Source organism: Ranitomeya imitator, chromosome 4, assembly GCF_032444005.1.
Source record: "Ranitomeya imitator isolate aRanImi1 chromosome 4, aRanImi1.pri, whole genome shotgun sequence".
Classification (NCBI taxonomy): Eukaryota; Metazoa; Chordata; class Amphibia; order Anura; family Dendrobatidae; genus Ranitomeya; species Ranitomeya imitator.
This window is the reverse complement of record NC_091285.1, coordinates 409,268,955-409,284,643: the sequence shown is the minus strand read 5'-3', so window position 1 is coordinate 409,284,643 and position 15,689 is coordinate 409,268,955. Positions and strand designations below refer to the sequence as shown.

At 46.9% G+C, this 15,689-nt stretch overlaps 1 protein-coding gene across 1 annotated transcript in view; it reads left to right on the top strand.

Annotated features, from left to right (window-relative positions):
• The first annotated feature begins 10,670 nt into the window (after nucleotides 1–10,670).
• Nucleotides 10,671–15,689, top strand: part of CEP41 (centrosomal protein 41) — a 91,555-nt gene continuing 86,536 nt past the window's right edge. The window contains exon 1 of the mRNA XM_069765371.1: nucleotides 10,671–10,791. Within this exon, the coding sequence (XP_069621472.1) occupies nucleotides 10,759–10,791 (33 nt within the window). The 5' untranslated portion in view covers nucleotides 10,671–10,758. The remainder of the gene's footprint in view (nucleotides 10,792–15,689) is intronic.

The window sequence follows — 15,689 nt, the reverse complement described above, 5'->3', positions numbered from 1 at the left end:
TAGCCTCCCGGGGTCCGTCCGTCTTCTTTCCTGGGCGCCGCCACCTTCCAAAATGGCGGGCGCATGTGCAGTGCGCCCGCCGAATCTGCCGGCCGGCAGATTCGTTCCAAAGTGAGTTTTGATCACTGAGATATAACCTATCTCAGTGATCAAAATAAAAAAAATAGTAAATGACCCCCCCCCCCTTGTCACCCCCATAGGTAGGGACAATAAAAAAAAATAAAGAATTTTTTTTTTTGTTCCACTAATGGTGGGGTAAGAACTAGGGTTAGGGTTAGGGGTAGGGTTAGGGGTAGGGTTAGGGCTAGGGTTAGGGGTAGCGTTAGGGGTAGGGTTAGGGTTAGGGCTAGGGTTAGGGTTCGGGATGTGCACACGTATTCTGGTCCTCTGCGGATTTTTCCGCAGAGGATTTGATAAATCCGCAGGGCTAAACCGCTGTGGATTTATCGCGGATTTACCGCGGTTTTTCTGCGCATTTCCCTGCGGTTTTACAACTGCGATTTTCTATTGGAGCAGTTGTAAAACCACTGCGGAATCCGCAGAAAGAAGTGACATGCTGCGGAATGTAAACCGCTGCGTTTCCGTGCAGTTTTTCTGTAGCATGTGTACAGCGATTTTTGTTTCCCATAGGTTTACATTGAACTGTAAACTCATGGGAAACTGCTGCGGATCCGCAGCGTTTTCCACAGCGTGTGCACATACCTTTAGAATTAGGCTATGTGCACACGGTGCGGATTTGGCTGCGGATTCGTAGCAGTTTTACATCACGTTTACAGTACCATGTAAACATATGGAAAACCAAATCCGCTGTGCCCACGGTGCGGAAAATACCACGCGGAACCGCTGCGTTGTATTTTCCGCAGCATATCAATTCTTTGTGCGGATTCCGCAGCGTTTTACACCTGTTCCTCAATAGGAATCCACAGGTGAAATCCGCACAAAAAACACTGGCAATCCGCGGTAAATCCGCAGGTAAAACGCAGTGCCTTTTACCCGCGGATTTTTCAAAAACGGTGCTGAAAAATCTCATACGAATCCGCAACGTTGGCACACAGCCTTAGGGTTAGGGTTGGAATTAGGGTTGTGGTTAGTGTTAGGGGTGTGTTGGGGTTAGGGTTGTGGTTAGGGGTGTGTTGGGGTTAGGGTTGTGGTTAGGGTTACGGCTACAGTTGGGATAAGGGTTAGGGGTGTGTTGGAGTTAGAATTGAGGGGTTTCCACTGTTTAGGCACATCAGGGGGTCTCCAAATGCAACATGGCGCCACCATTGATTCCAGCTAATCTTGTATTCAAAAAGTCAAATGGTGCTCCCTCACTTCCGAGCCCCGACGTGTGCCCAAACAGTGGTTTACCCCCACATATGGGGTACCAGCATACTCAGGACAAACTGCGCAACAATTATTGGGGTCCAATTTCTCCTGTTACCCTTGAGAAAATAAAAAATTGCTTGCTAAAACATCATTTTTGAGGAAAGAAAAATGATCTTTTAATTTCACGGCTCTGCGTTGTAAACGTCTGTGAAGCACTTGGGGGTTCAAAGTGCTCACCACATATCTACATAAGTTCCTTGGGGGGTCTAGTTTCCAAAATGGCGTCACTTGTGGGGGGTTTCTACTGTTTAGGCACACCAGGGGCTCTGCAAACGCAACGTGACGTCCGCAGACCATTCCATCAAAGTCTGCATTTCAAAAGTCACTACTTCCCTTCTGAGCCCCGACGTGTGCCCAAACAGTGGTTTACCCCCACATATGGGGTATCAGCGTACTCAGGAGAAACTGGACAACAACTTTTGGGGTCCAATATCTCCTGTAACCCTTGGGAAAATAAAAAATTCTGGGCTAAAATATTATTTTTGAGGAAAGAAAACGTATTTATTATTTTCACGGCTCTGCGTTATAAACTTCTGTAAAGCACTTGGGGGTTGAAAGTGCTCACCACATATCTAGATAAGTTCCTTTGGGGGTCTAGTTTCCAAAATGGGGTCACTTGTGGGGGGATTCTACTGTTTAGGCACACCAGGGGCTCTGCAAATGCAACGTGACGCCCGCAGACCATTCCATCAAAGTCTGCATTTCAAAAGTCACTACTTCCCTTCTGAGTCCCGACGTGTGCCCAAACAGTGGTTTACCCCCACACATGGGGTATCAGCTTACTCAGGAGAAACTGGACAACAACTTTTGGGGTCCAGTATCTCCTGTAACCCTTGGGAAAATAAAAAATTCTGGGCTAAAAATTATTTTTGAGGAAAGAAAACGTATTTATTATTTTCACGGCTCTGCGTTATAAACTTTTGTGAAGCACTTGGGGGTTCAAAGTGCTCACCTCACATCTAGATAAGTTCCTTTCGGGGTCTAGTTTCCAAAATGGGGTCACTTGTGGGGGGTTTCTACTGTTTAGCCACATCAAGGGCTCTGCAAACGCAACATGACGCCCGCAGAGCATTCCATCAAAGTCTGCATTTCAAAACGTCACTACTTCACTTCCGAGCCCCAGCATGTGCCTAAACAGTGGTTTACCCCCACATATGGGGTATCAGCGTACTCAGGAGAAACTGGACAACAACTTTTGGGGTCAAATTTCTCCTGTTACCCTTGGGAAAATAAAAAATTGCGGGCTAAAAAATCATTTTTGAGAAAATAATTTTTTTTTTTAATTTTCATGGCTCTGCGTTATAAACTTCTGTGAAGCACTTGAGGGTTCAAAGTGCTCACCACACATCTAGATTAGTTCCTTTGGGGGTCTAGTTTCCAAAATGGGGTCATTTGTGGGGGATCTCCAATGTTTAGGCACACAGGGGCTCTCCAAACGCGACATGGTGTCCGCTAATGATTGGAGCTAATTTTCCATTTAAAAAGCCAAATGGCGTGCCTTCCCTTCTGAGCCCTGCCGTGCGCCCAAACAGTGGTTTACCCCCACATATGGGGTATCTGCGTACTCAGGACAAACTAGACAACAAGATTTGTGGTCCAATTTCTCCTATTACCATTGGCAAATTAGGAATTTCCAGGCTAAAAAATCATTTTTGAGAAAAGAAAATTATTTTTTATTTTCATGGCTCTGCATTATAAACTTCTGTGAAGCACCTGGGGGTTTAAAGTGCTCAGTATGCATCTAGATAAGTTCCTTGGGGGTCTAGTTTCCAAAATGGGGTCACTTGTGGGGGAGCTCCAATGCATAGGCACACGGGGGCTCTCCAAACGCGACATGGTGTCCGCTAACAATTGGAGCTAATTTTCCATTCAAAAAGTCATTTGGTGTCCGCTAACGATGGAGATAATTTTACATTCAAAAAGTCAAATGGCGCTCCTTCCCTTCCGAGCCTTACCATGTGCCCAAACAGTGGTTTACCCCCACATGTGAGGTATCGGTGTACTCAGGAGAAATTGCCCAACAAATTTTAGGATCCATTTTATCCTGTTGTCCATGTGAAAATGAAAAAATTGAGGCTAAAATAATTTTTTTGTGAAAAAAAAGTACTTTTTCATATTTACGGATCAATTTGTGAAGCACCTGGGGGTTTAAAGGGCTCACTATGCATCTAGATAAGTTCCTTGGGGCGTCTAGTTTCCAAAATGGGGTCACTTGTGGGGGAGCTCCAATTTTTAGGCACACGGGTGCTCTCCAAACGTGACATGGTGTCCGCTAAAGAGTGCAGCCAATTTTTCATTCAAAAAGTCAAATGGCGCTCCTTCCCTTCCAAGCCCTGCCGTGCGCCCAAACAGTGGTTTACCCCCCCATATGAGGTATCAGCGTACTCAGGACAAATTGGACAACAACTTTTGTTGTTCAGTTTCTCCTTTTACCATTGGGAAAATAAAAAAATTGTTGCTGAAAAATCATTTTTGTGACTAAAAAGTTAAATGTTCATTTTTTCCTTCCATGTTGCTTCTGCTGCTGTGAAGCACCTGAAGGGTTAATAAACTTCTTGAATGTGGTTTTGTGCACCTTGAGGGGTGCAGTTTTTAGAATGGTGTCACTTTTGGGTATTTTCAGCCATATAGCCCCCTCAAACTGACTTCAAATGTGAGGTGGTCCCTAAAAAAAATGGTTTTGTAAATTTCGTTGTAAAAATGAGATATCGCTGGTCAAATTTTAACCCTTATAACTTCCTAGCAAAAAAAAATTTTGTTTCCAAAATTGTGCTGATGTAAAGTATACATGTGGGAAATGTTATTTATTAACTATTTTGTGTCACATAACTCTCTGGTTTAACAGAATAAAAATTCAAAATGTGAAAATTGCGAAATTTTCAAAATTTTCGCCAAATTTCCGTTTTTATCACAAATAAACACAGAATTTATTGACCTAAATTTACCACTAACACGAAGCCCAATATGTCACGAAAAAACAGTCTCAGAACCGCTAGGATCCATTGAAACGTTCCTGAGTTATTACCTCATAAAGGGACACTGGTCAGAATTGCAAAAAACGGCAAGGTCTTTAAGGTCAAAATAGGCTGGGTCATGAAGGGGTTAAAAACGTTGTCAAGCTCTGTGAGCCAAGTTTTTTCCCTTTCTCGAAAATCCATCTGTTCCTTAATGGTAACTGTGAAAACACAGAAAATATATAGATAAACATGTACCATCTGGGACCACATAAATAAAGGGGTGGCACAGAGACAAAAACCCATATGGACGTCTCAAAGATACACCACACGGACACTCCCAAACATATTAACCGCACCTTGAGGAAGAAAGCGAAACGCGCGTCGGTGGCGGCGGGGATACCGATCCTGACAGTACATTAGTATGGGTAAGCGATTTTCTTAGTTTGGGACCTTGTCCCTGGAATGATATAGCACGCATATTGATTTGGTCACTTATTTACCAATGCATTCCGGACATTTTTGGTCGCTCTATGTGGCACTTTGGCACCTTACCCATCCTTAATACTGAACATCTTTGGTCAGGATTTGTGTGTCCTGTTATTACCTGGTCCTAGTCCATTTATTTGTTGTGTTTATCATTTCTCTGTAATAAACTTATTTTTGTATTACTTTTGGACTTTTTACTCCATTTTTTCATATGTTTGCTAATATGTTTGGGAGTGTCCGTGTGGTGTATCTTTGAGACGTCCACATGGGTTTTTGTCTCTGTGGCACCCCTTTATTTATGTGGTCCCAGATGGTACATGTTTATCTCACTGTAATTAGCGGTTGCTCCCAATGATGGGAGCAGTAGTCCCATCAGCTGACACCAGTGATTGGAGGTGAGTTTACACCTCCGATCACAGCTGAGCGCTCCCCGCTCTCTTCTGACAGCGTGGGAAGCGCGGCTCTCTGACCGGCGGGGATGATTTCCCAGCCGATCAGAAGCGGTGTGTGCCGTGCTGTCATGCATACGACACCGTGTCAAACACTTCAATGTCGGAACCCCCATTCAAGTGTATGGGGTTCGGGTCCGCTCTGCTGGATGACAGGCTGCATGGACGCATCATGCAGCCTGCCACCTAGAGGAAGCAGGGCTGAGTGTGAAGTCACATCCGGCTCTCCTTGACTTTTCTGCAGCAAATACGCTGCAAGAAAAGCAACCTGCGTATTTGCTGCGTTTTATCACCATTCATCCAAGTCAATGGGTGAAAAACACTGAAAAAATGCTGAGTGACATGCTCTATGTAAAAAAACGCTGCAAAGCACAAAATCGTGATGACTAACAATGTGTGTGCATGAGACTTCTGAAATCTCATAGGTTTTGCTAGTACTGTAAAAAGCAGCTGAAAATTAGCATAAAAACGCAGCAAAAACGCCCTGGTGTGACTATACCCTAACAGGGTCATCCAGTAATTCAGAAAGACTGATAATGCAGAGTTTCCTGATCTGCAGAATAAAGTGGGATGTCCCAGAATGGACGTCTATCTAATTATCTCTGTAGTTAGCGGCAGGAGCAGTGGCGTAACTACCGCGGTCGCAGCGGTCGCCATTGCGACGGGGCCCGGCTGGTCAGGGGCCCTCCGCCCGGCAGGTCAGAGGCACCGGCCGACACCATGTTGCAGTGCAGGAGGAGATCCCTCCTGCACGGCAACAGTCCCAGGCGTATCTAGGGGGAGGGGGCAGCCGGGGTATGGGAGAGGAACTTGGAAGCAGCTCCAGTCAGCACTGTGAGACTGTGACAGCGTCTCCTGCTCTGAGCCCCGGGACTGAAGGGGAGAGCAGGGGAGGGGCGGGACATGACAGCGGTGTGCAAGCAGGAGACGCTGAGGAGCTGCAGGTTAATATCAGCCTCCCCTTTACCAGAGAGGAGTGTGAGATGTGTGTATGAGCTGGTGTGTTTGTGTGTGATATCTGTAGTGTGTGTGTGTTATATATGTAGTGTGTGTGTGTGATATCTGTAGTGCGTGTGTTATATATGTAGTGTCTGTGTGTGTGTGTGATATCTGTAGTGTGTGTGTGTAATATCTGTAGTGCATGTGTTATATATGTAGTGTGTGTATGACATCTGTAGTGTGTGTGTGTGTGATATCTGTAGTGTGTGTGTGATATCTGTAGTGTGTGTGGTATCTGTAGTGTGTGTGTGTGTGATATCTGTAGTGTGTGTGTCATCTGTAGTGTGTGTGTGTGTGTCATCTGTAGTGTGTGTGTGTGTGATATCTGTAGTGCGTGTTATATATGTAGTGTGTGTATGACATCTGTAGTGTGTGTGTGATATCTGTAGTGTGTGTGTGTGTGTGCGTGTGTGTGATATCTGTAGTGTGTGTGTGTGTGTGATATCTGAAGTGTGTGTGATATCTGTAGTGTGTGTGAGGCAGGGGTGTAACTACGACAGACTGGCAAATCAGGGGCCTGATAGGTCATAGGCACCCGACTGCCCCCGTCGCAGTGAACTATACCGGCGTTTATGATGCCGGTACAGTTCAAAGCAATGATGGAGGAGAGAGCGTCAGCTGATGCTCCCTCTCCCATCATTCCCCTCTGCCTCTGACACTGCGGGTGCGTGATGACATCACTTCATCGCGCACCCGCTGTGTGTGGGGCCAAGGCAGTGCAGCATCTGCACAGGTGATGGTGGCCGCCATATTGGCAAAGCCTGTGGCGGCTGCTGGGACTGGGAACAGGCGGTTCCGGAGCTAGTGGGGGGCACGTGGACCAAGCCGCCCAGGAGGGGGATGCCGCAGCGGCTCAGCCATATGGAGGATCCGGGGATGAACATGGAGGTGTACGGGACCGGCGGAAGTGAGGTGTGTCTGCTGCCCGTTTGTCGCCGTCTCGGCCCCCAGCGTCCCTGGCCCCCTGTGACACCAGCCCCGTTTCGTCCCTGCTGTCCCGTGCCCCATGTCCTAGTAGGTCCCCAGGTTCAGGTCATGGTGCTCCTCTGGGCTCCCCGTACACACCTTGTTCCTCCTCCCCTGGTCTCCCAATGCTCCTCATCTCCAATGCCCTGAGTCCTCCTGCACCCACCATGCATTCCCTTCCCCTTGTCCCCGTGTGACTCGTCTGCCCTGCTCTCAAGTCTCCCCTGTCCCCTTTCTCACCGTGTGTTCTCCATCTACCCTGTCCTTGTAATCCCTGTGCCCCCTTCTTCCCTCCTCCCAAGTCTCCCCCCCCATCTTCCTCTGTCCCCTTGCGTCCCTATCTACTCTGCCCTCGGAGTCCCCTTGTGTCCTCTTGTGCCCCTCTCCATTGCACCCTAGTCCCCGTGTGTCCCATTGTGCCCTTCTCCCCTTCCTCTTAGTCCCTATGAGTCCCCTTGTGCTTCTATCCCTTGTCCCCGTGTGTAGCCTTGTGTCAGTGTCCCTTGCCCACTAGTCCCTGTGTGTCCCCTTGCGCCTGTCTCCCTTGTCCCCTTATGCTTGTGTCCCTTGTCCCTGTGTGCCAGTCTTCCTTGCCCATTAGTCCCTGTGTGTCCCCTTCTCAGTCTCCCTGGCCAACTAGGGTTGAGCGACCTTTACTTTTATAGGATCGGGTCGGGTTTCACGAAACCTGACTTTTTCAAAAGTCGGGTCGAGTGAAATCGGCCGATCCTATAAAAAAGTCGGGGTCGGGGTCGGCCGAAACCCGAAACCCAATGCAGTGCATTGGGTTTCCATGGTTCCCAGGGTCTGAAGGAGAGGAAACTCTCCTTCAGGCACTGCGATCCATATTTTAGTGTAAAATAAAGAATTAAAATAAAAAATATCGCTATACTTACCCTCTGACGCGCCCTGGTACTAACCGGGAACCTTCCTCCTTCGAATCAGCGCTTCCAGGACCTTGCGGTGACGTCGCGGCTTGTGATTGGTCGCGCGACCGCCCATGTGACCGCTCGCGCGACCAATCAGAAGCCGTGACGTCACCGAAGGTCCTTCAAGCGCTGATTCTTAGGAAGGAAGGCTGTCGGAAAGAAGCAGGGCGCGTCCGAGGGTGAGTATATTCCTATTAGGTATATACTCACCCTCGGACGCGCCCTATTAGGTATATACTCACCCTCGGACGCGCCCTGCTTCTTTCCGACAGCCTTCCTTCCTAAGAATCAGCGCTTGAAGGACCTTCGGTGACGTCACGGCTTCTGATTGGTCGTGCGAGCGGTCACATGGGCGGTCGCGCGACCAATCACAAGCCGCGACGTCACCGCGACGTCACCGCGACGTCACCGCAATGTCCTGGAAGCGCTGATTCGAAGGAGGAAGGTTCCCGGTTAGTACCAGGGCGCGTCAGAGGGTAAGTATAGCGATATTTTTTATTTTAATTCTTTATTTTACACTTAAATCTGAATTCCGATACCAATTCCCGATATCTTAAACATATCGGGAATCGGTATCGGAATTCCGATTCCAGATTCAGAAGATCGCCGACTTCATGGCCGACCCCACACTGGGGTCGGGTCGGGTTTCATGAAACCCGACCTTGCCAAAAGTCAGCGACTTCTGAATATTACCGACCCGTTTCGCTCAACCCTATGGCCAACTAGTCCCTGTGTGTCCCCTTGTGCCAGTCTCCCTTGTCCCCTTGTGTCAGTCTCCCTTGCCCACTAGTCCCCTTGTAACCTTCTCCCCTGCCTCCTAGCCCCCACGTGTCCCCTTGTGCCTGTCTTCCTTGCTCCCTAGCCCCCCTATGTTACCATTGTGCCTGTCTCCCCTACTCCCCTTGTGTCCTTGTCCCCTGCCCCCTAGTCACCATTTGCTCATGTCTTTCTCACTGCCCCTGTATGGAGGGGCTGCATTACACTGTGAGGGGGGCTGCATTATATTCTATGGGGGTTACATTGTATTGTATGGCAGGGCTGCAGTATACTCTGTGGGGTGGCTGTATTATACTATATGTGGGCTGCATTATACTGAATTGAGGACTATGGGGAATATATTATACTATATGAAGAACTATGGTCCATCATACTATGGGAAGTGAATTGTACAACATGGATGACGATGGCGGTGCATTATACTATATGGAGCACTATGAGGAGTGTATTATACTATATGGAGGACTGAGCAGTGTATTTAAATATATGGAGGACTATGTGGAGTGTATAATACTAAATGGAGGACTGAGGAGTGTATTATACTATATGGAGGACTATGAGGGGTGTATTATACTATATGGAGGACTGAGCAGTGTATTATACTATATGGAGCACTACGAAGAGTGTATTATGCTATATGGAGGACTATGAGGAGTGTATTTTAATATACGGAGGAGTGTATTATACTATATGGAGGACTGAGGAGTGTACCATACTATATGGGGGACTATGGGGAGTGTATTATACTATATGGAGGACTATGAGGGGTGTATTATACTATATGGAGGACTGAGCAGTGTATTATACTATATGGAGCACTACGAAGAGTGTATTATGCTATATGGAGGACTATGAGGAGTGTATTTTAATATACGGAGGAGTGTATTATACTATATGGAGGACTGAGGAGTGTACCATACTATATGGGGGACTATGGGGAGTGTATTATACTATATGGAGGACTATGAGGGGTGTATTATACTATATGGAGGACTGAGCAGTGTATTATACTATATGGAGCACTACGAAGAGTGTATTATGCTATATGGAGGACTATGAGGAGTGTATTTTAATATACGGAGGAGTGTATTATACTATATGGAGGACTGAGGAGTGTACCATACTATATGGGGGACTATGGGGAGTGTATTATACTATAAGGAGTACTATGGGGGTGCATTATACTTCTCATATGGATCCCCATGACTTCTATGTTATCCCCTGATGAGTATAATGGTTTATTTTCTTTTATACATTACATAACAATGGCAGTACGGGGGACAAATATATGCCAGGATGGGGCCCTGGATAGTTATGCAACTGAGGTCACACTATACAACTTTGCAATAAAGCTATAGTGTGCAATATTAATAGGGAAAATGTGAATTTGGGTGGAAAATATTTTGGCATGGTGGGGGGCCCCATTTGAAAGTTCGCACCGGGGCCCATAACTTTGTAGTTACGCCACTGGGCAGGAGTACGTAGATGAGTGCACACATCCCAGTCTCCATAGTCCTGCTTCCAGGAAGACTGAGTTACGGGACCGGTTACCCTAGAGCCGCCCTCAGCCCCGGGCACCCAGGCGGGAACACGAGCACTCACAACCGGGTGGCCACAGCGTCCCTGTCACCTAGCAACCACAGGGAACTGTCACTGGCCGCGCAAGTCACGCCCCTCCGCTGAGTAACGCCGCTTCTCATTAGCTTCCTTTCTGCTTTCCACCAATCAGCGCAGCGCTTGTTGGCAGGTGTTGCGGCTGAGGTGGAGGAGGCGGGCGGCCGGGTCTGGGGCTGCCGTCCGTGCGCTACTGTTTGAAAAAAGGAAACCATGTCTGCGAGGAGGAATATCGGGGACCCGGAGGTGAGATCGCGGGGCTGGGCCCAGGCTACAGCTCGGTGCGGGACGCATCCCCGCCGCACGCAGCGCTGTGTCCGTGTGTGCTCGGTGTGTGCGGTGCGGAGCCGCTCACATCTCGTCCCGTTACGTGAGGGCAGGTTCGCTTTAATGCTCTGCACATTTGAATGGCCGCCTTCTGTCCGCATAGCACCCAGAGTAGGACATGGCTCCGTGTATTGGTGAATCTCAGTCACAGAGAGAGACCCTGAGGATGTGGCTGTAGTCTACCAGTGATGGAGGGGTCCAGTGACGGGTGGGCTGTGTTCTGCCCAAGCTGAATCCGTTCTGCCCATGCGCTGTCCTTTATTCAGGACTTTGTAAGAGATTGAGAAATGTATTCTGTCATTAAAGCACTTGGATTTTTTTCTTGAGCAGAATTTGAACAGAAACCCTCCAAATCCTCGTAAAATTCTCCAAACTCCTTGAAAACTTTCAGTTTCTGCTCTGAAAAAATTGGATTTTGCTGAGGATTTGCAATATCTTCTTTGTGGATGTCCAATGTTTATCGTCCATTCAGTGCTGGGACTCCCCCCTATCACGAGACCATTAGTCCTGAGCCCCCTTTACTCACCCTCCCCCATGTCCGTCAGTCCGCAGCCCAAGGAAGACGTGAAAATCCGTTTTCAGATGTAAATCTCCCCAGTGCCGCTATAAGTAGGCTTGTTGGCGTGATTTACCTTATGGGAATGTTATCGCTCTATAATGGTAACTTATTGTGAGGAGCATTAGTCAGTATTCCATAGACCCAGTAGAAATCTGAAAGCAGCAAAGGCTACTTTCACACTGGCGTCGGGGAGAGATTCCGACGCTAGCGTTTAACGTACTGCACAACGGAGGCAGCGGATGCATTTCTCCGGCGCATCCGCTGCCCCATTGTAAGGTGCGGGGAGGTGGGGGCGGAGTTCCGGCCGTGCATGCGCGGTCGGAAAAAGCGGTCCGTCAGGAGCAAAAAACGTTACATGTAGCGTTTTTTGCTCCCGACGGTCCGCCAAAACACGACGCATCCGTCGCTCGACGGATGCGACGTGTGGCAATCCGTCGCAAATGCGTCGTCAATACAAGTCTATGGGGAAAAAACGCATCCTGCAAGCACTTTTGCAGGATGCGTTTTTTCTGCAAAACGACGCATTGTGACGGATTGCAGTTAACGCTAGTGTGAAAGTAGCCTAATGGGGGATCAGCCAGAAAGGCTATGTTCACACCATGTTTTTTTTTTTTCTTTTAACCCCTTTACCCCCAAGGGTGGTTTGCACGTTAATGACCGGGCCAATTTTTACAATTCTGACCACTGTCCCTTTATGAGGTTATAACTCTGGAACGCTTCAATGGATCCTGGTGATTCTGACGTTGTTTTCTCGTGACATATTGTACTTCATGACAATGGTAAAAATTATTTGATAGTACCTGCGTTTATTTGTGAAAAAAACGGAAATTTGGCGAAAATTATGAAAATTTCGCAATTTTCCAACTTTGAATTTTTATGCAATTAAATCACAGAGATATGTCACACAAAATACTTAATAAGTAACATTTCCCACATGTCTACTTTACATCAGCACAATTTTGGAACCAAAATTTTTTTTTGTTAGGGAGTTATAAGGGTTAAAAGTTGACCAGCAATTTCTCATTTCTACAACACCATTTTATTTTAGGGACCACATCTCATTTGAAGTCATTTTGAGGGGTCTATATGATAGAAAATACCCAAGTGTGACACCATTCTAAAAACTACACCCCTCAAGGTGCTCAAAACCATATTCAAGAAGTTTATTAACCCTTCTGGTGCTTCACAGGAATTTTTTGAATGTTTAAATAAAAATGAACATTTAACTTTTTTTCACAAAAAATTTAATTCAGCTCCAATTTGTCTTATTTTACCAAGGGTAACAGGAGAAAATGGACCCCAAACATTGTTGTACAATTTGTCCTGAGTATGCCAATACCCCACATGTGGGGGTAAACCACTGTTTGGGCGCATGGCAGAGCTCGGAAGCGAAGGAGTGCCATTTGACTTTTCAATGCAAAATTGACTGGAATTGAGATGGGACGCCATGTTTCGTTTGGAGAGCCCCTGATGTGGCTAAACATTGAAATCCCCCACAAGTGACACCATTTTGGAAAGTAGACCCCCTAAGGAACTTATCTAGAGGTGTGGTGAGCACTTTGACCCAACAAGTGCTTCACAGAAGTTTATAATGTAGAACCGTAAAAATAAAAAATCATATTTTTTCACAAAAATTATCTTTTCGCCCCCAATTTTTTATTTTCCCAAGGGTAAGAGAAGAAATTGGACCCCAAAAGTTGTTGTACAATTTGTCCTGAGTACGCTGATAGCCCATATGTGGGGGTAAACCACTGTTTGGGCGGATGGGAGAGCTCGGAAGGGAAGGAGCGCCGTTTGACTTTTCAATGCAAAATTGACAGGAATTGAGATGGGACGTCATGTTGCGTTTGAAGAGCCACTGATGTGCCTAAACATTGAAACCCCCCACAAGTGACACCATTTTGGAAAGTAGACCCCCTAAGGAACTTATCTAGAGGTGTGGTGAGCACTTTGACCCACCAAGTGCTTCACAGAAGTTTATAATGCAGAGCCGTAAAAATAAAACAAAATTTTTTTCCCACAAAAATTATTTTTTTAGCCCCCAGTTTTGTATTTTCCTGAGGGTAACAGGAGAAAATGGACCCCAAAATTTGTTGCCCAATTTGTCCTGAGTGCGATGATACACCATATGTGGGGGGCAACCACTGTTTGGGCGCATGGGAGGGCTCGGAAGGGAAGGAGCTCCATTTGGAATGAGGACTTAGATGGAATGGTCTGCAGGTGTCACATTGCATTTGCAGAGCCCCTAATGTACCTAAACAGTAGAAACCTCCCACAAGTGACACCATTTTGGAAACTAGACCCCCTAAGGAACTCATCTAGATGTGTTGTGATAGCTTTGAACCCCCAAGTGTTTCACTATAGTTTGTAACGCAGAGTCGTGAAAATTAAAAAAAAAAATCTTTCCCCCCAAAATTATTTTTTAGCCCCCAGTTTTGTATTTTCCCGAGGGTAAGAGGAGAAATTCGACCCCAAAAGTTGTTGTCCAATTTGTCCTGAGTACGCTGATACCCCGTATGTTGGGGGAAACCACCGTTTGAGCGCATGGCAGAGCTCGGAAGGGAAGGAGCGCCATTTGGAATGCAGACTTAGATGGAATGGTCTGCAGACGTCACATTGCGTTTGCAGAACCCCTAATGTACCTAAACAGTAGAAACCCCCCACAAGTGACCCCATATTGGAAACTAGACCCCCCAGGGAACTAATCTAGATGTGTTGTGAGAACTTTGAACCCCCAAGTGTTTCACTACAGTTTATAACGCAGAGCCGTGAAAATAAAAAATCTTTTTTTTTTCCCACAAAAAATATGTTTTAGCCCCGAGTTTTGTATTTTCCCAAGGGTAGCAGGAGAAATTGGACCCCAAAAGTTGTTGTCCTATTTGTCCTGAGTACGCTGATACCCCATATGTTGGGGTAAACCCCTGTTTGGGCACACGGGAGAGCTCGGAAGGGAAGGAGCACTGTTTTACTTTTTCAACGCAGAATTGGCTGGAATTGAGATCGGACGCCATGTCGCGTTTGGAGAGCCCCTGATGTGCCTAAACAGTGGAAACCCCCCAATTATAACTGAAACCCTAAACCAAACACATCCCTAACCCTAATCCCAACAGTAACCCTAACCACACCTCCAACCCTGACACACCCCTAACCCTAATCCCAACCCTATTCCCAACCGTAAATGTAATCTAAACCCTAACTGTAACTTTAGCCCCAACCCAAACTGTAGCCCTAGCCCTAACCCTAGCCCTAACCCTAATCCTAGCCCTAACCCTAGCCCTAACCCTAGCCCTAACCCTAGCCCTAACCCTAGCCCTAACCCTAGCCCTAACCCTAGCCCTAACCGTAGCCCTAACCGTAGCCCTAACCCTAGCCGTAGCCCTAACCCTAGCCCTAACCGTAGCCCTAACCCTAGCCCTAACCCTAGCCCTAACTCTAACCCTAATGGGAAAATGGAAATAAATACATTTTTTTAATTTTTCCCTAACTAAGGGGGTGATGAAGGGGGGTTTGATTTACTTTTATAGCGGGTTTTTTAGCGGATTTTTTTTTTTTTTTAACCAATCAGTATTTATTGAACATTTTTCACAATAAACAACATATCAGAATGAAAAGGGAAGGTGGGGGGGGGGATAAGGGGAAAAATCCAATGCATACCGTATTAAGGACCACAATGTAATCAATACAAAATACATAAATACAGTGTCATATAGAGGATAGAAGAAATAAACAGAAAACCAAAAAACAAGAGCAGAATTGTAGGAGCAAACAGTTTAAATAAGGGAAAGGGCAGACTGAGATACAAATGGCGAGGACGTCCAAGGGTCCCACCACGAGAGGACCTTAGCTCTTTTCAATAGACCCCCTGCCATTATGACCTCATAACAAAAATGTAAATCAATCCTGGAGATCAGCTCTGCTCTGGAGGGGGAAACGGAGGTCTTCCAATGTTTCGCGATACATTGCCTAGCAGCCACTAGGATATTAGAAACTATGGGGCGCAGGGGGGCAGGGAGATCGATGAGGGAGATGCCCAGGACAGCGAGTTGGCCACTCAGAACAAGGGGCAAACGGATCAGATCCTCAATCAAAGTCTCTACCTCACGCCAGAAGACCCGGACCTGCGGACACGACCACCAGACATGAGAGGAGGACCCAAGGGCGCCACATCCCTTCCAGCAGCGCGGAGAGGTATCCGGGAAAACCCTCGCCAATCGGGCGGGGGTGAGGTACCAGTGGAGCTGAATTTTTTTCACCTGCT